The 23,911-nt window shown below is 49.1% G+C and overlaps 1 protein-coding gene across 1 annotated transcript in view; it reads left to right on the top strand.

The window, feature by feature from the left end:
- The window catches only part of SKIC2 (SKI2 subunit of superkiller complex), a 403,793-nt gene that overhangs the window by 332,937 nt on the left and 46,945 nt on the right, over nt 1-23,911 (top strand). The window contains exons 24-27 of the mRNA XM_069635003.1: nt 14,407-14,533; nt 20,770-20,980; nt 21,902-22,012; nt 23,061-23,279. Coding sequence (XP_069491104.1) covers nt 14,407-14,533; nt 20,770-20,980; nt 21,902-22,012; nt 23,061-23,279 — 668 coding nt within the window. The remainder of the gene's footprint in view (nt 1-14,406; nt 14,534-20,769; nt 20,981-21,901; nt 22,013-23,060; nt 23,280-23,911) is intronic.

Below are 23,911 nucleotides of genomic sequence, written 5' to 3'. Positions count from 1 at the left end.
AAGTTCTGCTACCAGCTATAGTGGGTGCACTGTTATCGGTAGCTGTACTGCTTCAGTATGAATACTACTACTACTACAATACTACTAAATGTAGTGCTGCCAGTATTACTTCTACTACTGACAGATGTACTCCTAGTACTAGCATGGTGACTCGTAGTAGAGTTGGTAGTACTAATGCTGCTATTGCTTCAACTATTACTGGTAGTACTAGTACTAGTACATATTCTCTTAGTAAACTGAGCACTGCTTCTGTTATTGCTATACCACTGCTGGTGGTGCTATTTGCATCTACTCACTGGTCCAGATAAGATTTTGAAGTGGGAGTATTTTACTCCCATTTTAAAGTTGGAAGTAAATTTATTTTTTAGGGAGTAAAAAAGTAAGCCCCATTCCTAATGCGAGTATTTCATATGCGAGTACATTTTTTATTTTACTAAAACAGATTTTTCTCCTAAAAAATACTTCTTTGCACCTAGTTATTCATGCACGTTAAAAGACACATTTTTACCTCTTCAGAACAGGCAGTTATAAAAGTAGTTTCTTCCTGTGTCACTTTGTGTACTACTTGTCCAGGCATATTCATGGAGCTGTGTGGTGGAAAGCAGGGGGCCAACCACCTTATCTGTCTGTTTCCTTTTTTTTTTCTATTGGGACTATTTTTACTCTGTGTTTTTATTTTTTGTGAGTTATTGTTTGCCCATTTTTAGGGAGTAAAAGTGGCAATGCGCCCCTTATCTGAAGAGCTGCATTTACTGGAAGCAGTGGTAATGCTACTACTACTGTTGATAGCAGTACAGTTACTATTGGTAGTAGTAAAGCTACTGCTGCTACTACAAATACCATTACCACTAAGAGTAGTATTAGGAGTAGCATCAGCACGAATAACTGCATCATAAGTAGCACTACTACCAGCAATAATACTACTGGTAGTGCTCCTACTAGTAGGACTACTACTGTTGGTACTGCTAGTACTGGTAGTACTGCTACTAGTAACACTACTGTTAATAAATATATTACATACAGTAACATTAATGTTACTTTTGTAGTTCTACTGCTGCCGTTTGCAATAGTAGTACTGCTGTTAGTAGTCCTACTATTACTAGTAGCACAACTACTTCTATTGATAGGGTGGGGTTAGTAGATAAGCAAAGCTTTTTGTGTAAAGGAAAATTAAACCTTTTTCTTTGCTCATTTGCCGCTATAATGGATCTGCAGCTTGCACTCCCTCTTCTCGTATGTCACTTTGCTGCTATAATGGATCTGCAGCCTGCACTTCCTCTTCTCCTCGTATGTCATTGTGCCACTATAATGGATCGGCAGCCTGCACTTCCTCTTCTCCTCATATGTAATTTTGCCACTATAATGGATCTGCAGCCTGCACTTCCTCTTCTTCTCGTATGTCATTGTGCCGCTATAATGGATCTGCAGCCTGCACTTCCTCTTCTCCTCGTATGTTACTTTGCCGCTATAATGGATCTGCAGCCTGCACTTCCTCTTCTCCTCGTATGTCATTTTGCCACTATAATGGATCTGCAGTTTGCACTCCCTCTTCTCCTCGTATGTCACTTTGCCGCTATAATGGATCTGCAGCCTGCACTTCCTCTTCTCCTCGTATGTCATTTTGCCGCTATAATGGATCTGCAGCTTGTACTCCCACTTCTCCTCGTATGTCATTGGGGCTCTATAATGAATCTGCAGCCTGCACTTCCTCTTCTCTTCATATGTCACTTTGCCGCTATAATAGATCTGCAGCCTGCACTTCCTTTTTCCTCCTATGTAATTTTGCCGCTATAATGGATCTGCAGCCTGCACTTCCTCTTTTCCACCTATGTCATTTTGCCTCTATAATGGATCTGCAGCCTGCACTTACTCTTCTCCTCGTATGTCATTTTGCCGCTATAATGGATCTGCAGTTTGCACTCCCTCTTCGAGGGGATTGGGTCCTCTGACGTATTCCATATCTATGACATGTAATCACCACAGCTGTGCTGCTTCGGAAAATTTTTCCGACGTCGATGCGCCGTCGTCGGGGGCCACGTCCGACGTCATCCGATGTGATAAGTAGGACGCACGACGCCCGTAGCCTCAGTTCCGTTTTTTCCGCGAACGTGTTGCTTCGTGATTCTCGGTTCACGCCTCGACTCTTTGGAGTTCTGTTCTTCTCGGTTCTTCGAACCTGTTCGTTTTGTGCAAATCCTTCGTGTGAAGATGTCTTCTACTTCGTCTTCGGCCCCGCGTCCGGGTTTCAAGAAGTGCGTGGAGTGGGTCCAAGATGTCGGTGACGGACTCGCACGACGCCTGCCTCTGGTGCCTCGGGGAGGCCCACGACATGGATGACTGTATCGACTGCCAGTCGCTCACGTCCAAAGCCTTACGCGAACGTAAGAAGAAGTTGTCGGTAGGTCGGGTGTCCAAGCCCAGGAAGTCGAAGTCTGCGGGGCTTTCGACGGATGATTCGAGGGGTGACTCTCCGCGTCATCGTCGGAAGTCTCGTGGGTCTCCTTCTAGGAGTCAGTCTCGCCACTCCTTAGCCTCTTCGAGGCGTTCTCGGAAGCGCTGACACCGGTCGTCTTCCAGGCCCTCTTCGGAGGACTCTGCCCGGCACGTCGCTTACCCCACCAGCCGTGCGACGCCGGAGGAATGGGCTTCCTTCGGGAAGAAAATGCTGGCGATTCTTGAGTCGCAGGGTACTAAGCCGTCCGTGCCCCCGAGTGGGGTCGGTCGTGAGAGGTCGAGAGACACCGCTCGCAAGAGTGGTCGGCACGAGTCACGGGAGAGGTCCCGTTCGGACAAGGAGACTCGTTCTCGCCGTACCCGTTCCAGGTCCCGGTCCTCGACGCGTTCGAGACCGTGTGCACCTGTGAGGTATTCGAGGAAGACATCGACGTCTGAGGCGTCGAGGGCGTCGACAGGCTTTCTCGAGGCTCCAGCTCCGAGGAAGTCGTCGAAGCCGTCGACGCTCGGGTCGTCGAGGGACACGCTCGGGGCTCCGGCCTCGAGGGCTGTGTCGACGCCGCCGATGCTGGAGGCGCTGCGTCTGACGTCGACACCGATTTCCTCGGCGCCGATCCTCTCGGCGCCGATGCCGGTTCTCTCGACGCCGGCGCCGATTCGCTCGACGCCATCGACGCCTTTCGTGTCGGAGGTACCCCGTGGCATGGGAGAACCCCCTAGGAAGGCTCTGGTTAAGAGCAAGCACTCTCGGGGGCCTTCTTTTCGCCACCTGGACTATATTTCAGAGGCGGATGAGGATTCTGATGGCCTGGTTCCTAGTCAGGTTCCAGATGAAATTGTCTCGGGCCATAGTCAGTTTGACGATTTGAGACAGTCACTCTCCGGAGGTGGAGTTTTGTAGGCCTGAGCCTGGCTCTCATGCCGATTCCTCGTACCGGCGCCTTATGGCTAGGGTTTCTGAGTACTTGGGGTGGTCTGCTCCCCCAGGGGAGTTTGTGCAGGATGATCTGAAGGACATCCTTGATGTTGGTCCCCCAACTGACCCGGTGCTGCCGTTCCATATGGCTTTACAGAGAAGGGTGGCGGCGGCTTGGACTGCTCCGGAGAGTCTCCCGGCGGTGGGCAGATCCTTGTCGCGAAAATACCGTCCAGCCAGTAGCGACCCCTGCTACTTCACCAGGCACCCCACTCCAGAGAGTTTGGTGGTGCAGGCGGCCATGTCCCCGGCAAAGCAGGCGTCGTACCCTACCATCCCTCCTGATAGGGACAACAAACGTTTTGATGGCTGGGCGAAGAAAGTGTTTTCTTCTGGTGGTATGGCGCTTCAGACGGCCAACTCCATTTGTGCCTTGTCTCGTTTCACACACACTCTGTGGAACTGTGTTGCGTTAGCGGCTGAACATATTCCCGAAGGGGACGAACGGGATGGTTTCCTTGCTATGGTCCAGGATGGTGAGGATGCCATGTGTGAGTCCGTTCAGTCGGGTTTGGATTTAGCTGAATGCGTCAGTAGGTCCATGGCGGCGAGCACCGTGATACGCAGGTTTGCGTGGTTGCGGAAGTCGGGGTTTGCTCCTGATGTGCAGTCCCGGCTCCTCAACATGCCCTTTGACGGTGAACACCTTTTTGGCAGCAAGGCTGACGAGAGCCTTGAGAGGTTGCAGACCTCAAAAGCTGCAGCGAAGTCGTTGGGCGCTGCAGTTCGCCAACCTCCGCCTTTTCGTCCTAGGGGACAGCAGTGGAGGGGTGGTTCCTTTCGCTATTACTCCTTCAGTAAAGCGAGAGGATCTGGCAGTCAAAGAGGCCAACGCAGGGGTACCAGAGGTGGACGACAGGGTACCCGTGGTGCCAAGGCCGCTCGGGCAGTTGCCTCTTTGCCCTCAGGTAACGCCGCAGCCGCTCCCACTCAGTCGTGAGGCCATGTCCCATGGTTCGCCGGTTGGGGGAAGGCTGGCGCAGCCTCTTGTAGAGTGGCAAGCCATTACTTCAGATGTGTGGGTTCTGGAGATCATAACCCATGGCTACTGTCTTCCCTTTCGGCACAGGCCTCGCGACAATCCACCGGGGAACCTCTCTTTGCAGAGTCCGGATCCGCTCCTTGCGCAGGTAATTCAAGCCCTGCTGGAGAAAGGCACCATAGAACTGGTGCCTGTAGCGGAGAGGAACAAGGGATGGTATTCCCCTTATTTTTTGATTTCGAAGAAAGACGGGTGATTGAGACCCATCATGGACTTGCGCGGTTTGAACAAACTCCCCAGGAAGGACAAGTTCAAGATGGTTACTCTCTCTCAAGTCCTCCAGGCCCTTCAGCTTCAGGACTGGTTGGTGTCACTCGACCTCAAGGATGCTTACTTCCATGTGCCGATCCATCCCAAGCACAAGAAGTACCTGAGGTTCGCGGTTGGCGACTCGCACTTTCAGTTTCGGGTCCTGCCGTTCGGATTGACCTCCGCCCCGAGGGTTTTCACCAAGCTCATGGTGGTGGTGGCAGCGCATCTCAGGCAAGGGGGGATTCATGTCTACCCCTACCTGGACGATTGGTTGATCAGGGGGAGCTCTCCCGAGCAAGTCCTGGATCATCTGTCCGTCACCTGCCGCTCCCTTCACAGGCTTGGCTTCTCCCTCAATTTAAAGAAGTCCCATTTGACGCCAACACAGCGGCTCCAGTACATCGGAGCAGTGCTCGACACTTCCCTGGGGCAGTGTTTTCCTCCCCAGGTGAGGGCTCTTCACATTCAGCAGATGGTGCACAAGTTTCAGCATGCCCAGACGCTCACTGCGTTCGAGTTCTTGAGGTTGCTCGGCCTCATGGCATCCTGCATTCTTCTGGTGCCAGAGGCTCGCCTGCGGATGAGATCTTTGCAGTGGGCGCTCAAGACGCAATGGTCGCAGTCCTCCGGCAGGATGTCGGACCCGGTTCAGGTGCCGCCCTCGGTCGCCCGGGATCTTCTGTGGTGGGCCGTCGAAGGCAACTTGATGAAGGGGGCTCCATTTTGGCTTCCCTGGCCGGAGGTGACGATCGTGACGGATGCATCCCTCACGGGATGGGGAGCTCATGCCAACGGGCTAACAGTCAGCGGTCGTTGATCTCCGTCGGAGTCCAGACTCCATATCAGTGTTTTGGAGCTGAGGGCCATCAGGCTAGCCCTGAAGGCTTTTCTGCCGACTGTGCGATGAAAGAGTGTCCTGATCCTGACGGACAATACAGTGGCCATGCACTACCTCAACAAAAAGGGGGGGGGCAGGGTCACTTCCTCTGTGCAGGGAGGCGATGCAGCTCGAGTTCTGGGCCATCCAGCAGGAAGTTTCGATCTCGGCAGTTCATCTGGCCGGAGACGAAAACGTGACGGCGGACGCTCTGAGCAGGCAGAGCGCAATCTCTCACGAGTGGGAGTTGGCTCAGGAGATTCTCCTGGAGATCTTCGCCCTTTGGGGGACCCCTCAAGTGGATCTCTTCGCCTCCAGTGTCAACCGGAAGTGCGAAAGGTTTTGCTTGCGGGAATTTCCTCCAAAAGGAGCCTTAGGAGACGCGTTTGTGGTGGAGTGGTCATTCCCGCTGCTGTACGCGTTTCCTCCAGTCCCCGTCATCCCGCAAGTGCTGCGGAGGTTACGGAAGTTCGGTTCCCGGATGATCCTCATTGCCCCGGCGTGGGCTCGGAGGACGTGGCACCCGGACCTTCTCGACTTATCCATCTGCCCTCCACGTCGTCTTCCCTACCGAGACGATCTGCTCTCACGGGAGGGGGGGTCAGGTTCTCCATTCAGAGGTCAGATCCCTCAACCTTCACGCTTGGCTTCTGAAAGGTTGAGGTATAAGGATTGGGACCTCCCTGAGGACGTGATGGAGGTGTTGCTTTCGGCCCGAAGGCCAGCAAGAAAGTCTCTGTACCGGTGCCGTTGGCGTAAGTTCTGCGACGGGTGCAGAGTTCAGAATGTGGATCCTTTTGCATGTGACATCCCCATGGTTCTGTCCTTTTTACTTTCTTTGGCCCACAGGGGCTTGCAAGTGGGTACCGTTAAAGGTTACCTGGCGGCGCTGTCCATCTTTAAGCGCTCGTCTGAAGAGTGTTCTTACTTTAAAATCCCTTTGATTTCACAGTTTCTGAAAGGGCTCACTAATGTGTTCCTTCCGTCACCTTTCCTGGTGCCCGGTTGGGATTTAAACCTTGTTCTTAAGTTTCTTATGGGTGCTCCGTTTGAGCCTTTACATTCTTGCCCTTTGAGGCTGTTAACTCTGAAAACTGTGTTTTTAGTTGCGGTTACTTCCGCTCGCAGAGTGAGTGAGTTACAGGCACTTTCAGTTAAGCCTCCCTTCACTGTATTTCACAAGGACAGGGTTGTCCTTAGAGTTCGTCCTTCTTTTCTTCCGAAGGTAGTGACGGAATTTCATTTGGCCCAGAAGGTTGTTCTTCCGGCATTCTATCCTCCTCCGCATCCTGGTAAGGAAGAGGAGAGGCTCCATAGGCTTGATCCTAGGAGAGCTTTAAGCTTTTATGTTTCACGCATGTCCCGGGTCAGAGTGGACGATCAACTCTTTATTGGTTACGCTGGAAAGCGTTTGGGGCAAGCTGTGACGAAACAGACTTTGTCTCGCTGGATTATTTTGGCCATCTCGGAGTGCTACCGCTTGGCGGGTAAGGACCCACCGGCTGGCTTGCGGGCCCATTCTACCAGGGGTATGGCTGCGTCTACTGCCCTGCAGAGGGGTGTTCCTATTCGCAACATCTGTGATGCAGCCACCTGGGCTTCAGTACATACATTTGTACGTCACTATTCCCTCGATTCCATCCGAGCACAGGATCTGGCCTTTGGCAAGGCGGTCCTTTGCTCTGCTATTTGATTGGCTATTCTAAATTTTGATTCTAAATTCTTTCCCTCCTCCGTGCTCTGGTACTGCTTTGGGAGTCTGTCATAGATATGGAATACGTCGGAGGACCCAATCCCCTCGAAGAACAAGTTACTTTCTTACCTGGTAACGTTCTTTCGATGGGATGGTCCGACGACGTATTCCATATCGCTCCCGCCCTGCCTTCCCCGCTGCAGAATTTCTTTTGCGATTGCAGCTTACGTTCCGCAAGACTTTGTGTCTGACTGGCAGTTGACTAGTGTCACACGTTCTGGGGGAAAAAACTACAACTGAGGCTACGGGCGTCGTGCGTCCTACTTATCACATCGGATGACGTCGGACGTGGCCCTCGATGACGGCGCATCGACGCAGGACGCAGACGCCGAAAAAAGTTTCCGAAGCAGCACAGCTGTGGTGATTACATGTCATAGATATGGAATACGTCGTCGGACCATCCCATCGAAAGAACGTTACCAGGTAAGAAAGTAACTTGTTCTTCTCCTCGTATGTCATTTTGCCGCTATAATGAATCTGCAGCCTGCACTTCCTCTTCTCTTCATATGTCACTTTGCCGCTATAATAGATCTGCAGCCTGCACTTCCTTTTTTTCTCCTATGTAATTTTGCCGCTATAATGGATCTGCAGCCTGCACTTCCTCTTCTCCTCGTGTGTCATTTTGCCGCTATAATGGATCTGCAGCCTGCACTTCCTCTTTTCCTCCTATGTCATTTTTCCACTATAATGGATCTGCAGCCTGCACTCCCTCGTCTCCTCGTATGTCATTTTGCCGCTATAATGGATCTACAACTTGCACTCCCTCTTCACCTCGTATGTCCCTTTGCTGCTATAATGGATCTACAGCCTGCAATCACTCTTCTCCTTGTTTGTCATTTTGCTGCCATAATGGATCTGCAGCTTGCACTCCTTCTTCTCGTATGTCACTTTGCCGCTATAATGGATCTGCAGCTTGCACTCCCTCTTCTCCTCGTATGTCATTTTGTCGCTATAATGGATCTGCAGCTTGCACTCCCTCTTCTCCTTGTATGTCATTTTGTCGCTATAATGGATCTGCAGCCTGCACTTCCTCTTCTCCTCGTATGTCATTTTGCCGCTGTAATGGATCTGCAGCTTGCACTCCCTCTTCTCCTCGTATGTCATTTTGCCGCCATAATGGATCTGCAGCCTGCACTTCCTCTTCTCCTCGTATGTCATTTTGCCACTATAATGGATCTGCAGCTTGCACTCCCTCTTCTCCTCGTATGTCATTTTGCCGCTATAATGGATCTGCAGCTTGCACTCCCTCTTCTCCTCGTATGTCACTTTGTGCTGTAATGGATCTGCAGCTTGCACTCCCTCTTCTCCTCGTATGTCACTTTGCCGCTATAATGGATCTGCAGCTTGCACTCCTTCTCGTATGTTATTTTGCCACTATAATGGATCTGCAGCTTGCACTCCCTCTTCTCCTCGTATGTCACTTTGCTGCTATAATGGATCTGGAGCTTGCACTCCCTCTTCTCCTCGTATGTCACTTTGCTGCTATAATGGATCTCCAGCCTGCACTCCCTCTTCTCCTCGTATGTCACTTTGCCGCTATAATGGATCTGCATTCTGCACTCCCTCTTCTCCTCGTAGGTCACTTTGCTGTTATAATGGATCTGCAGTTTGCATTCCCTCTTCTCCTCGTAGGTCACTTTGCCACTGTAATGGATCTGCGGTTTGCACTCCCTCTTCTACTCGTATGTCACTTTGCCTCTATAATGGATCTGCAGCTTGCACTCCCCTTCTCGTATGTCACTTGCCGCTATAATGGATCTGCAGCCTGCACTCCCTCTTCTCCTCGTATATCACTTTTCTGCTATAATGGATCTGCAGCTTGCACTCCCTCTTCTCCTCATATGTCACTTTGCCACTATAATGGATCTGCAGCTTGCACTCCCTATTCTCCTCGGATGTCACTGGGCCGCTATAATGGATCTGCAGCCTGCACTCCCTCTTCTCCTCGTATGTCACTTTTCTGCTATAATGGATCTGCAGCTTGCACTCCCTCTTCTCCTCGTATGTCACTTTTCTGCTATAATGGATCTGCAGCTTGCACTCCCTCTTCTCCTCGTATGTCACTTTGTGCTGTAATGGATCTGCAGCTTGCACTCCCTCTTCTCCTCGTATGTCACTTTGCCGCTATAATGGATCTGCAGCTTGCACTCCTTCTCGTATGTCACTTTGCCGCTATAATGGATCTGCAGCTTGCACTCCCTCTTCTCCTCGTATGTCACTTTGCTGCTATAATGGATCTGGAGCTTGCACTCCCTCTTCTCCTCGTATGTCACTTTGCCGCTATAATGGATCTGCAGTTTGCACTCCCTCTTCTCCTCGTAGGTCACTTTGCTACTGTAATGGATCTGTAGTTTGCACTCCGTCTTCTCCTCGTAGGTCACTTTGCCACTGTAATGGATCTGCAGTTTGCACTCCCTCTTCTACTCGTATGTCACTTTGCCACTGTAATGGATCTGCGGTTTGCACTCCCTCTTCTACTCGTATGTCACTTTGCCTCTATAATGGATCTGCAGCTTGCACTCCCCTTCTCGTATGTCACTTGCCGCTATAATGGAGCTGCAGCCTGCACTCCCTCTTCTCCTCGTATGTCACTTTTCTGCTATAATGGATCTGCAGCTTGCACTCCCTATTCTCCTTGGATGTCACTGGGCCGCTATAATGGATCTGCAGCCTGCACTCCCTCTTCTCCTCGTATGTCACTTTTCTGCTATAATGGATCTGCAGCTTGCACTCCCTCTTCTCCTCGTATGTCACTTTTCTGCTATAATGGATCTGCAGCTTGCACTCCCTCTTCTCCTCGTATGTCACTTTGCCGCTATAATGGATCTTCAGCTTGCACTTTGTCTCCTGCTTCTCACATGTCACTTCCTCCTCACATGTCACTTCCTCTTTAAAGATTTAAAATCTTGTTTCAAAATGGATGACGGTCGTAGCCATAAAAATGCAAACAAAAATGTTGAAAAAAAGATAGATGCAAACGTTTATTTTGCTGGAAAAGAGGCAGACGAAAAAAAACATCAACAGTTGGGAGCAACAATATGTCCCCCTTAAACACAATCCTCAAGTTTAAATGGGATTCAGAGCTTTGGACGTCTGGGGTCTTGTTGCGCTTATTGAAGCCAGGAAGTACCAGTGACTGGGACAGCACTGTAGAGCTTAGAGCGTATATAGCAGTCAGCAACAATTCTTAAGTAAAGTTCTTAAAAGTACTGCACTGGGTGAGTGGGGGCAGGGATACAATAAAGGATAAAGGGTGTGGGCAAACTACTTCAAAGAATTTTGCATGTCTCAGGGTCCCTCTAAACATTTGTTGAATCTGTTATAGAAATTTGAGGTTACCCATGATGAGGGGTATGTGAGGCAAGGGCAGGATGCCATGCACTACTGGGGCCATATAACATGTGCCTGGGTACTGCCTGGCAAGCACAGCACATTCAGGGAAGTGTGGCATGGTAAACTTGATATAGACACATTTTTTTCTATTTCTAGTGCAAGCATGCGGGCAAGGGTTTTAATCTCCATTACTCCTCACGACATTAAGTGGGGGTTGGGAGGCCGGGGGGGGGGGGGGGGGAGATGGGTAGCGCGTGCTGTGAAGGAGCTCTGGTGAAGAGAGGGAGACGGTTTATAGAATTGGTCACCTCCCAGAGTCCCCCTCAATATGTGTGGGTACATTTTCAAAGGGGGCCATATGAATACATGAGCGAGTGAGACAAGGCAGGGAAATTTGCCTCCATGCACCGTCATCATGTTGGTTGGCTCTCTAAGCAGAATTTCTCTTTTAAATTCCTATTCTACTAATCTATCCACGGTCTGTACTCCCCACCCCCACCTCCTAGCCCTCTCCCTGATTGCCTCCCGCACCACTCACCCCAGAGGATTCCCCCTGACATCAAAGAAAGCCCACCTGTTGAATGGTTTAAGACCAGCTGACCCCAGCCTATCTCTCCCTGCCTGTCCCTTATTACCATATGTCATGGCACTTGGCCAGCAATGCCTGTATTTCCTAGTTCTTGTCTCAGATATATGTCTCCTTACTATATCACCCCACCAACCTGCTAACATTCAGATACCCGCAGTCTAAGATACTGAGGGACTGCCTCTGTAATCTGTATTGCTTCTATGTTCATCGTTTCTCCTCAAAACGACACCCCAATATTCAATAAATTCAAATGTATACATCTGAATCTATGTGTAACTAAGCTATTTACAGACTGTACCTTCATTTCATGTTTGCTTGTTCCACGTTGGGGAATCTGAAAGGCAAGGGCTTGTGTACCTCACCTAGTGATGTGCGGCTTTGGCAGTTCAATATTGTTTGGGAGAATTCTCAGAAATGTGCTAATTCCCTTCTACCTTAGAGACCCCCAGCTCTTTTACTGGATTTTAGGACTTTTAATTTTTATCCTGAAGAGAGTGAGACAACCCCCCCCCAATCATTTTTCAATGATTTGAACACTGTTTTTCCTTTGCTTTTGGAGTCTGACAAACTCCCTAGGTATCATCTTTTTAGATTGTGACACACAGCACCTTCAGTGCAGTGGCACAGGGAAGTCCTTTAGATTTCCCAAAGGTTTAAATGCATTCTCTTGGTGAAACTACTGTTTCCAAGAGCAGTAAAGTGAAATTGACTTTTGTAACTTTGTAGACCCAGCACACACTATCTTCCATAGAGTGCTGGAGGGGTTACCTAATATCCCTTTTGTCTACCTTCTGATGTAACATTCTTATTTTACCCTTTCTACAATTAATGGCTGGTGGCAGTGATTTACTTTTTCCTACCATTGTGTGTTTTTACCGCAGACTGCGTTCGCAGCTGCAGTACAGCACCCATGGTTGCCCATTTTGTCAAAATGGACCGGTCGTCTTTTTTTGCAATTTCATGTTGTAAAGGTCCTTCTTGAGATTTACACTGTGCGCCAAACCAGGTTTGGTCGCTTTGTTCATTTTGTCTTTGCCAGAGTTCACTGCTGAAGCCCACCTCTGGCTCCAGCGTGTCTGGCAGGGCAGGAAGCGAGGGACGTTCCCAAACTCCCTGTGGTTAGTCTCCTTGGTTACAGGAATGCACCCAAAGGTGATTGGCCAGCTGGCTGTCCTTGGAGGACAGCCACCCTGCTGTGTGAGTGACAGCTAGGCTGCGAATGAATGGGAGAGACTTGCATAAAAGGCAAGGTCTTTTGTAAGGAAAGCACAGTCGACCACTGGACGAAGGAATATGAAGAAGAGCTTTAAAGAGAAGCTTGCTGCAACTCCTGAACCGTTGGTTCACCCGGTGAAGCCCTGCTGCAGTGCTGAAGCTGCGAATTTGCTTCGACTAGAGAAGCCCTGCATAGGACGACTTCTCCCTTTGGGTTGGTGGGACCAATTGAACCCCAAGACGAACTCAACTGAAAACCCTCTCTCGGCTGGCCGTACTTCCATCCTAGAATCGAGTGCATCAAGGAAGATCCTCTGGACTCCCTCGATGCAGGGCTGACCAAGCCTGAGCCACCTCAACAGAGTGCTAGACCCCAGAAGCAAGGAAAGCCCACAAGGTGTCCAAGAACCGTGGTGGTGCTATTCGTGAGATGCTGAAAACGCGAAGTGCCGCAGATCTGAACTTTGCCCATTGCTGCCGCCGACCTTCAAATCGTAGTGCGGGAGTGCCCAGACGTCCTCCCTCTTGTCCCCACGACTGAGGCCCAGGAACAACTGGAGCTGCCATACTATAACGTGAACAAAAGCCAGCTGGAACCAGTTCTTCAGACCTAAGGTACTGGGAACTAAGGGTTACTTACCCCCTTGTTGTGTAGCTTGCTTGCTCTCAGTTGAGACTTGCATTGGCTGCCTTTTGCAGAGTTGCTTGCAGCTTTGCCCATCACAAGCTTCCCAGCTTGTGGCTCGACCGTGATTTCATTTTACAACAAAACTCTCTTTAAAGATTGTACAAGACTTTTTACTTACCTTCAAGCAGTGCCTCGGCTCCCCTAGACTTTGCTCAAGTGGCATTGGCTGTCCTGGCTCCCTGAAGACTCTTCTAACCTCTGACTTTGTGTTTTAACTATCCCTCCAAAAAGTCATACATACCTTACTTGCATTGCTGGGAAAGGGTTAATCTACATTGCACTGGGGGGCGGTGGGGTTCAAAAGTGCTTACCTGTTTGAGAAACGTTTTAACCATTGTTTCCTTCCCTAAACAGTTTCCTTTTTGCCACAACTCCAGTATTACCATTTAAGTGTGAAAAGTGATAAATTAAAATATAATGTGTGTATTTGTCGAAATGTAAATATATCTGTCGAACTACTCTTGTGTAACCAATCTCCTAAGTTTCAGTGCCCAGATGCCTCTGGGCTTTATGCGCGCTATAAATGCCTAAATAAACAAATACATTAATTAATGTCCATAGTGCCCTAGCAATTGAAGTCACCTCAAGGTGTAGGAATATCTGTGTGCCATCCCAAAGGGGTATCTTCTTACTTAATTGAACTGAAGGAGTGTATTTTGAAGTGTATTTTTATTGTTGACAATTGCTCCCTTCTAAAGAAGGCTTATTTTAAAACTGAGTGTTAAATTAATAAATAATTATTTAATCACGAAACCTTGAGTATAAGTGTTATTTGAATACTTGTCACTGTGAAACTCTTATGTTGCAACCCTACAGCTCACATTGATCCCTCTTGAGATGAGCCTGGCTGCTCAGTCACTCTACCAACTTGTGTAATACAGGCCTATACCCAAGGTTGGGTTACCTATTGCCAAGAGGACAAGGCTGGTGTAGTCTCCCACAGGGTTACTACATACAAGCTTACCTAACAAATATTTTAACTCCTGTTCGGTCTTGTTGGATATTTCTATAGCATTTTACATCACGCTTTCAAAGCACAGAGGTTGAAGGACACAAGTGCGGTAGGGGAAGAGAGGGACGAACAGAATAAAGAAGGCAGCATGCCCCATTATGTTGATTGATAGTCAGTCTCTTGCCCGTTTCTCACCATCTGTTCCCATTCCACTGGCCCTTTTGCCCCTGTTACTCCTCCACATTTATACCCCCCCTCTCTTTTCAATCCCACAGGGCCTTGCAGCCACATCGTGGAGAAACTGCAGCCGTCTGATATTAGTGGTATCACAGTGACGACTCTGCGCATCGCTGCTGATAAAATCCTGGACGATTTCAACAAGCGGCAAATCCCACGTTTCCGGTGAGAATGAGCGGGGGTATGGTGACTGGGTAAAGTGGGGGCTTATTTTGAGGATGAAGGGAGTTTGAAGTGCTAATAGATTACTATATCGTTAATACGAGAACATGTGATTGTTCAAGGCCACTGGCCCGGAGTATATAGTTTTAAATGCAGCAACTTGACCCCCCTCCTACCCAGCCAAATAACTTGCCCAGCACCGCCTTCTCCTGAACTCATACTGCCATTGCAACAATGTTTTTCTTAAGGTATATGGTAACGGGACAGCCCTGAGGCACCCAGTCCCACTGGTGCCTCTCGGGTGCCCTACTTTTCCCATAAAATGATTATATACCTCCACATTGGTTTTAGGCAGTAAGCGGGTGCCAGCTGTATTTTAGTTTTGGGTTCTCCAGTGATGCAAGCCATCTTGCAATTTTGCAGCCCTTTTGCAGCATTTGCAGCCTAATGCACTTTTTTATTTATTTTTATTTATTTATTTGCATTTGTTAAGCGCACTTGCAGCCCATGAGGCATCGAGGCGCTGTTACAGAGGATACACAGATTTAAGATTACATTCGGGTGCAGGAGGCTCTTAGTTACAGGTTAGCAGGCATATAGGCAGTAACAGGTTGAAGTCATACAAAGAGTCTGGTTTTGATAGCCTTGCGAAAGGCTAGGTGTGACTCGATGAGTCTGAGGTGAGGTGGCAGGGCATTCCAGTGCGTGGCTGCTAGGGTGGGGAAACTGGAGCCACCAGCACGCACTTTCCACGAGGTAGGCCTGACAATGGTGTTGGCGTAGAAAGATCTAAGCGGTCTTGTGGCGGAGTGCCTGGTGATTCTGTTCGTCAGGTAGGGGGGGGCAAGCTCGTGAATGCATTTGTGGGTGATGGCAAGAGTTTTAAAGACAATTCTTTCTTTAACAGGGAGCCAGTGCACTTGCCTTCTGATTTCGGAGATGTGGTCTCTCCTTGCGGTGCCGGTGGCTGCCCTTAGAGCATTGTTTTGGGCTAGCTGAAGTTTGGCGATGTTTTTGTTGGAAGTCCCGACGAGAAGGGCGTTACAGTAGTCAAGTCTTGATCCGATGATGGCCCTGGCAATCGTGAGGCTGCTTTGACGGGCCAGGAAAGGCCTGGTTGCGTTGATGACTTTGGTGTAGTAGGCTGAGGAGGCGGCGATGGCATTGACCTGTCTGTCCATCGACAGGTCGGAGTCAATGTAGATGCATTTCCAAAATCAACATGTGGTTTTCTTCCTCAGGTTGATTTCGGGAGGCCAACCTATTATGGTGATATGATATGATATGATAGTTTATTTATATAGCGCCTATACACAATGTGTTTCAAAGCGCTTCAAGGAGGGAGGGGACATAGGAAAAATACAGTTACATTCAGCAAAAGTCCTTGAAACAATACAGAATGTGAAAATAACTATCATAATAGGCCTGATGACATGTCTGATAGTGCAAGTGCATAGAACAAGTAAGGCAAGAGGTGATGGAAAGGAAGGAAAACAGAGCAAGCAGTAACGTTACTAAGTCTGACGACAATTTACGCAGTGCAGGTGGTAACGAGGCGGGGTGGGAGGGGGGGCAAGTGGACGGAGGGGGGAAAGGAGAACAAGACACGCTACTGATCAAAAGTCAGTGACAATTGAAAAGTAGGGGAGGGGGGAGGGGGAAAACAAAAAGGAGGGGGGGACAGACAAGCTGCTATCAAGAGTCACGGAACAGATGATAGGATTAAGTGCTAGGAGGCGGAAGTCTAAGAGGGGGGAGAGGAGGAGGGGGGAGTAGGAGGGAAGTTGAAGAGGATGGAAATGAGGAGGGGGGGTGGAGCGCAGAGCATGAGGGGGGGGCAAGCAGGGTGAGAGCACACAGATACTCACGGGGGGCACACAGACGCTCACGGGGGGCGGGGGGGCACACAGACGCTCACAGGGGGCAGGGGGGGCACACAGACGCTCACGGGGGGCAGGGGGGGCACACAGACGCTCACGGGGGGCAGGGGGGCACACAGACGCTCACGGGGGCAGGGGGGGCACACAGACGCTCAGGGGGGGCACACAGACGCTCTCGCACGGAGGGGGCGGCGATCCGGCGTACCGCGGTGGACAGCGGTAGACAGGGCCTTCGTTGTGGGCCTTAGGTGGTGTGGCCGCCTCCCGCCTCCCGGCTTCAGCCACTGGCTAAAGGGGCCATGGCAGCCAATGGGAGGGGGGCAGGGGCTGGCCCACAACAGGACAACAGAATGCAGGCAGGCAAGAAAAAAAACGACGGCCATCTTTGAACAGGAAGACATTGAAGTCTAGGCAAGCAAGTCAGGTTAAGGTGGCAGAGCAGCAAACCTTAGTCTCAGGAAGGGTGTTGAGTAGTCTACGGCTACAGTGAGTCCACACAGAGCAACATCAATAATTCCAGTTAGACAGGGAAGTAACCAAATATACAATGTTTTATTAGGCCTCTAAAATACACACTAAGCAAGCAGATATGTACATTCACCATTAGGAGAAGATGGAAAGCATTTGATTCAATAACCCATGCAAAGCAGGTAATTACTTGGATTGGTATTGATATTGTTTATTTGTATAGCGCCTATACACAAAGCAAGTGTTTCAAAGAGCTCAAGGGGGTGGGGGGGACAAGCTGAAAAAGAGTCGTTAAGAGCCCTTGAAATTCTGAAATGATTCTAGTCTGCACATGCTGAGTAAGTGCATATAATACATTGACAGTCGAGATAACAGCAATATGGTCTGACGACGATTCTGCAGTTTTTCCAAGTGCATAAGGCGCCACCATGCATGGAGGGAAAGACGAGGGGAAAACAAGACATACAATCTTCAGCATGGTACAGCTCAGAACATGCAAGTTCACAGACTGATACAGGGGAGGGTGAGGTGGAGGGAGGCGACAAGTGCAGGGGGGTCCAAGAGCACTCAATCGGTGAAGGCTGGGGTAAGTGCAGAGAGATGACCTCTCTTGGGTCCTTCACCAAGTGCAGTGGTGATGAGGCAAGTGCAAGAGGACTGGCGAGGGAGCCAGGGACCTGCAAGTCTCTGAGGTACACCAGGAGGCCAGTCAGCAAGCTGTACGGAAAAGGAGGGAGAGAGGGATAGTGCAGTGAAATAGGTTAGCAGGGTAGAGGGAGAGAGAAAGAAGGGGAGAAGAGAAATGTCTTTAAGAGTTTCCGGAACTTAAGGAGATCAGGCTCAAGACGGAGGCCTCTGCTGAGGATAAAGATCTCCCTCCAAATCTCTGCTTGGAGAACCTACTCACTCGCAGAAGGTTGGAGGTAGAGGAGCGGAGGGCGTGGGAAGGACAGTACTTAGGAAGGCATTGTTGCAGATAGGTCCCAGGCCATAGAAAGCCTTGTGGACAATGCAGAGGGTCTTGAACTTGATCCTTGCAGCCACGGGGAGGCAGTGGAGGGATTTCAGCACCAGAGAGATGCAGTGCCTGGGCTTGAGGCCAAGGATAAGTCTCACAGTTCAGTTCTGGATGAGTTGCAGAGGGCGTAGAGCAGCGGCAGGGAGTTTGAGAAAGAGGCAGTTGCACTAGTCCTGCTTTGAAAGAACCAGGGCTCTGGAGATAGTGAGCTGCTGGGGGAAAGTGAGAAAAGGAAGAGTACATCTGAGGAGATGCAGCTGATAGTTAGACTTCTTAGAGAGGTCTGAAATGTGAGGAGAAGGAGAGAGAGGAGTTGAAGATGACCCTCAAGGTTTTTTGCCTCGCAGGTGCGTGCGTGCGCGCCGGGCCAAGGGAGGCTGGCCAGAGTGAGAGTGGAAAAGCTGGAGTAGGAGTCCCAATGCGAACGATCTCAGTCTTACTGCCGTTGAGGCACAGGTCGTTTGTGGCCCACCATGACTGAATTGCGGACAGTCAGATATGAGCGAGGTGGAGGAGGTGGCTGAGGATTGTCTGAAGGAGAGTTGCGTGTCATCCACATAACACTGGAATTGATGAAATTATGAGATATATGGTATGGCATTCAAAACGTGCCTATACACAAGTGTTTCAAGGCACGACGAGGCAAGGGATGGGGAACAGAGGGAAGACGGACAACAATCTTACTAGGTTCAGGTGACAGTCAGATCGCTCAAGTGCAGGAGAGGGGGGGAAGGGAAAAGTGCGGGGGAAAAGGGGAGGGGGCAGTGCAGTACATAGGATAACAGTAAAATAAAAATAAAGACAATAAAGTGCGGCCAGCTGGTGGCAGGTGCAAGGGTAAGTGCAGACATCAGGTGTCAAGTGCTGGTAGGGGGCTGTAGGGATACAGAAACAGTCCCTGAGTGCAAGGGTGGCCAGGGGGCAGAGCAGGTGCGCAACTGGCAGGGAGGGGACCTGGGCCCGAGATCAGAAGGTAGCCAGGTAACTAGTCCAATTTCAGTTTCAGCCAGGAGATCAGCGGGAGAGAGGAGGAGAGAAAGCAGAAGCAAAGAGGAAGGTCTTGAAGTGCTTCTGGAATCGGAGATGGTTCTGTTCAAGTTGGAGATGAAAGTGCCAATCACACGTGCCAAGGCAGCCATGTAGACATTGAAGAACCAGGGGACAGGTAAGAGCCTTGGGGAATGCCAACGGTTCAAAGTGCGATAGTAGAGAGAAAGGACCCAAGTTCCACCTGGGATGGGCGGTCGGAAAAGGAGGTTAACCACGCCAGAGCCTGACCTGTGATTCCCAGGGTATCACAGGAGCGTGTGATCATGATGTTGTGGTTTACCGTGTCAAAGGCAGAGGAGAGATCGAGAATAATGAGGACAGCGGGAGTGTTGCGAGCCGGTCTTTACGGGCGTTCAGAAGAGCATTTTCCGTGCCTCTGGCTGCTCAAAAGCCAGACTGATTGTCGTGGCGGCAACCAGCATTTTCAGTATGGAGGGTGAGCTGAGAGATAGCCAGTTTCTCCAGGAATTTGCCCATGAATGGGGTGATAGAGATAGGGCGGTATTTTGCTGGAATGGAGGGGTCGGCGGAGGGTTTCTGAAGCAGCAGGAGCACAAGGGAGTGCTTAAGAGAAGTTGGAAAAACTCCAGTGGCAAAAGAGAGGTTGCAGAGATGAGCCATGGCTGGAGCGAGAGAGGTGAGGAGGACACTTACCATACTGATGTACAGATGCACAGGGAGGATGGGGCACGGAGCGGGGAGGAAGCTCAAGGAGCAGAGCATAGAGGTTAGTGCACACAGCTAAATTCGATTTTAGCAGACACAAGGTGAAACAAAATGCAGCCACTGAGCACCGCTATGTTCAATTTTAGCAGAAACAAGGTGAAACACAATGCAGCCACTGGGCACAGCTAAGTTCGATTTTAGCAGAAACAAGGTGAAACACAATGCAGCCAGTGGGCACAGCTAAGTTCGAAAAATAGTTCTGCTACAACAGGGGTTTATTCTTGCCATGGCCTATATACCAAAATATATCACCACTTAGATTCCTATGTAATGACATGCATTTTGTCTTTGCCATCCTTGTTCCTCCAAGCCCCACCACTTTCCATCGCATCATGTTCAGCAGGGTTGGTAGAACCGATTGAGGGAGGGAAGAGGTTGCTTGTTTAGAAACACCTTGAATCTTCCTTCATCAAAAACCTTTGCAAGCAATATGGGCAGCCTTTAAAAGCATTTTAAATAAATGTTCTTATAATACAGTCATCAAATGCTTATCAGTCTGGATAAAAGTAAATCTATTCACAAAATGTATCCAGCAGAGCTGGTTCTTGTTTCACGTTATCTGAAGGTTCTTTTAAGGATAACATATTGTGCTCCTGACCACGCATCTGCTACAGCCCTGACTCTTCGGTAATACATTAAAGTTTGGTCATAGGGTTTTTATATGTGGTTTTGACCTATAAAGTTTTTAGGGGCATGTCTTTCCATAAGTTCCCCAACAGAAATCTGTGTTCAAACATTCTTCTCTAATGACCAAGTGCTTGTGAAGTCGATGTACACTTGCTGCAAGGTTCTACTCTCCAGAGAACTGTAAGGTCCAGAGGCCAGGCAGAATTTAAAGAAGGCTCTGAATGTTAACTCAGGCCAGATAGAGGAAACTGTATTAGTGTTGGGAGCCTCCTATGTCCCAACACCCTTCGAGTTACACAATAAACTCATGGAAATGAAACACAAAGACCTTGCGTGTCTTTTCACTTAAGGTTTTGAATTGCTGTGTGTGGATATTAAGACCAGGTGGGTGTTGTCAGCCAGGACTAGAGTTGCCAGGCCTTTTGCAGAGTATTACTTTTGCTTCATTCAGTTCATCACTTGCTTTTTAGAAATGACCCTCCCGGCCCTTCCGTGACCACGGCCACCCAAGAGCTTCTGCGCTTGGCGGAATCAAACCCTGATGGGCTGCCCTGCCTGGATGCTGTGAACGACCTTCAGCTGAAGGAGATGGAGGTGGTGGAGGGCAGTCTGCGGGGCCGTCACTTAGAAGACACCCTCAGCACATTTACCTGCGTCCACAGCCCTCGCTTCTCCTCACAGGTATGCGTGTGTGCATGCACGCTGAATGAGGACAAGGAAGAGAGACAGGAGGGAAACAAGCAATGTTTACCCACAGCCTCCAACTGTTACATAGTTGTCTATACTTTCGAGCAACTGAATCTGTGTTCCGGTGGAAAAACAGCACTTTAAGATGGATTTTCAGAACCAGCACTGTGGGCCGATTCTGAGAGTCCACCATAGTAGATGGAACACTGATGTATTTGACACCATGGTGTAGCCAAACCCTGTCACAGTAGGTAGACTGAGCACTAAGGCAGACTTCAAATGCTATATGGGGGTGCAATAGTACAATTAAGCCCACATGGAACATGCACTCGATTAACTCAAGCAACACAGGAGTACAAAAATACCATTGTATTAGAACTGGCAAACCGATGGTAGTTCTACAGAGATGTAATGGGGCTGGACTTGACTAGAGGGGTTCATGTTCCTGCAATCTGCAGCTGAAGATATTTAAACATTCTACTTCTATATAGTGCTTAGGACTAGCAGTTACCCTTCTGACTGCTTCTAGTGTTTGGTAGATAGGGGAATTGAGTCAACCAGATAAGCACTATGAGGTCACAAGCACACAATCCTGAAAAATAAGGTAAAAAAACGATGTTTATGCCAAAAACACAAATGTTTCTTGCTATGAAAGAAGGCAGGCCTGTGGGCTATTTCAGTGCTTGTTTCTAAAGTGCAGGGGCACTTGTTCCAGTACAGCTTAATGTTATTGCATGGCACATACATAGGACTGAAGCGCAGGAAGGTCTGTGAATACAATTATTCAAATGGTGAATAGCATGCGTAGTGAGTGGTGTGTGCTTGTATTGTGCAGAGGTATGGAGACTGTGCCCAGATGGGCCAGGAGTTGGTCTACAGAAGAGGCTAACTTTAGATGCATCCTCCTTCTTGCAGTATGTACGGCTGCAGGAGCGCATGAAGATCAAGGATGAGCTGGAGCAGCTGCGCTACTTGCTGTCAGACCAGTCCCTCATCCTGCTTCCGGAATATGAGCAGAGGATCAATGTGAGTCCCGCTGCGCGTGCGTTCAAGTGTGCGTGGGAGAGGTTGGGTGTGGGGGCACCCTGCACTCTGCCCTGCCCCTCCATCCAGCCCAGGTTCATCCTGCAGTGTCCTCTCTTGCGGATGATCATGCTGGATCACCATCCCCAGGATCCTTTTTCTTTTCTCCCATATTTCTCTGCTTCTTACCTTCTCGAGTCTCTGGCTTTCACGTTCTTCTCCTAAACCCACACTCTCCCTCCTTGCAGACCCACTCTCTTCCCAATTCTCTCCCATTTCCTCCGGTTTCCACTTTGCATCTTTCGCCTTCTCATTTTTCCCTTTCTCTCCTCCCCTGAAATGCTTTCTTTCCTCTAATCTTGCTTCTGGTAGGTCCCTCTTCTTCCTCCCTTCCTCGCGCTCTGTGTTCTCTTTCCTCCCTTCTACTGCTCTGTACCCGTCTACAGCTAGTTTTCCCGATTCTCTAACTGAACTTTTAGTTGCAATCTCTTGAACTCTATATTTTTGTACCTGATTCGTTTCTATATAGTCTTCCCACCACTACTCTATTGTACTTGCGCATCCCCCGCCCCCTGTTCTTTAAGTTTCTGTGGAAGTGAAAGGATGTGCACATTAAAGCAATAAGATAGTCCAGTGGATGAAGGATTTACCTTTTAGAAATGTGTGTGCTACCAGAATGTTACCATTCATATTCTGCCTTTAGATTGTTCTGATGATGATGATGGAATGATTACTGTTGATTTTGAATAATAGCAAAACCCAATGTTTTACTATTGCAAAACCTCATGACAGTGGCAGCAATAATTATTTAAAAGTGGAGTGCATAATTTGGGATCCCATTGAAAGCACATATGCGGCAAAGCCTGCTTTTTATTGCAGTACTTCCGCTGATCAAGAGGATGTATGCTAATGTATTTGTTCAGGTTACTGTCTCTCACAGTGATATGATACTTACATTTGGTCTGTGGGCGCAAATCTAGCCATTTCCGTATAGAACAGTCAGGAGCCCCTCACCATTGTCTTCTGAATCCTACTATCTTGCTCATCTTAGGTTCTGAAATCCCTCAACTACATCGACCAGAGTGGTGCAGTGCAGCTGAAGGGGCGTGTTGCCTGCGAGATCAGCAGCCATGAGCTCCTTGTAACTGAGATGGTGTTTGAGAACGTGCTGACGGAGCTGCGCCCAGAGGAGATTGTGGCCCTGCTTTCCTGCATGGTCTTCCAGCAGAAGACCCGTGTGGAGGCTGAGATCAACGAGGTGCTCAAGAAGGTAAAAGTGTGAAGTTGGCACCTGACCTTTCCAGTCTCTTGGGGGTGATGGAGAGGCTGGGGCCTGCCCTCTGCAAGGTGGTTGGATAGAGATAATGTGGAAGCTAATGGCTGCCCTCTGCAGGATTCTTGGATAGGGATGTTGATGGGGATTGTGGTGATGAGGCTTAGGACTGCCCTTTGCCAGGTCCTTAGTTTGGGGTGGGAAGAATCTGTTCTGCTCTCTCAATGGATAAGGTCTGACTTCCAAAAGTTACTTGGAGTGAGGTTTACACCTAAACTGTAATCCATGAAAGTAATATTCACTGTAACTAATCCAAGAAAAGACTCCCTACTGGTGTCAATGATCTGAGAAAGTGTTAGGGAGAATTCTCAGAAATGTGCTAATTCCCTTCTACCTTAGAGCCCCCCAGCTCTTTTGATGGACTTTAGGACTTTTAATTTTTATCCTGAAGAGAGTGAGACCTTTTACCCCCGCTCTAATGCATTTTATTTTGAACTCTGTGTTTCTTTTGGTTTTGGAGCCTGACAAACTCCATAGGCATCATCTTTTTACATTGTGACACACAGCACCTTCACTGCAGTGTCATATAGAAATCTTTTGGATTTCTGCTAAGGTTTAAATACCTTCTC

This window comes from Ambystoma mexicanum, chromosome 13, assembly GCF_040938575.1.
Source record: "Ambystoma mexicanum isolate Mex_15411 chromosome 13, UKY_AmexF1_1, whole genome shotgun sequence".
NCBI classification, from domain to species: domain Eukaryota; kingdom Metazoa; phylum Chordata; class Amphibia; order Caudata; family Ambystomatidae; genus Ambystoma; species Ambystoma mexicanum.
The sequence above is the reverse complement of the archived record's forward strand: the minus strand, read 5'-3'. Positions and strand labels throughout refer to the sequence as shown.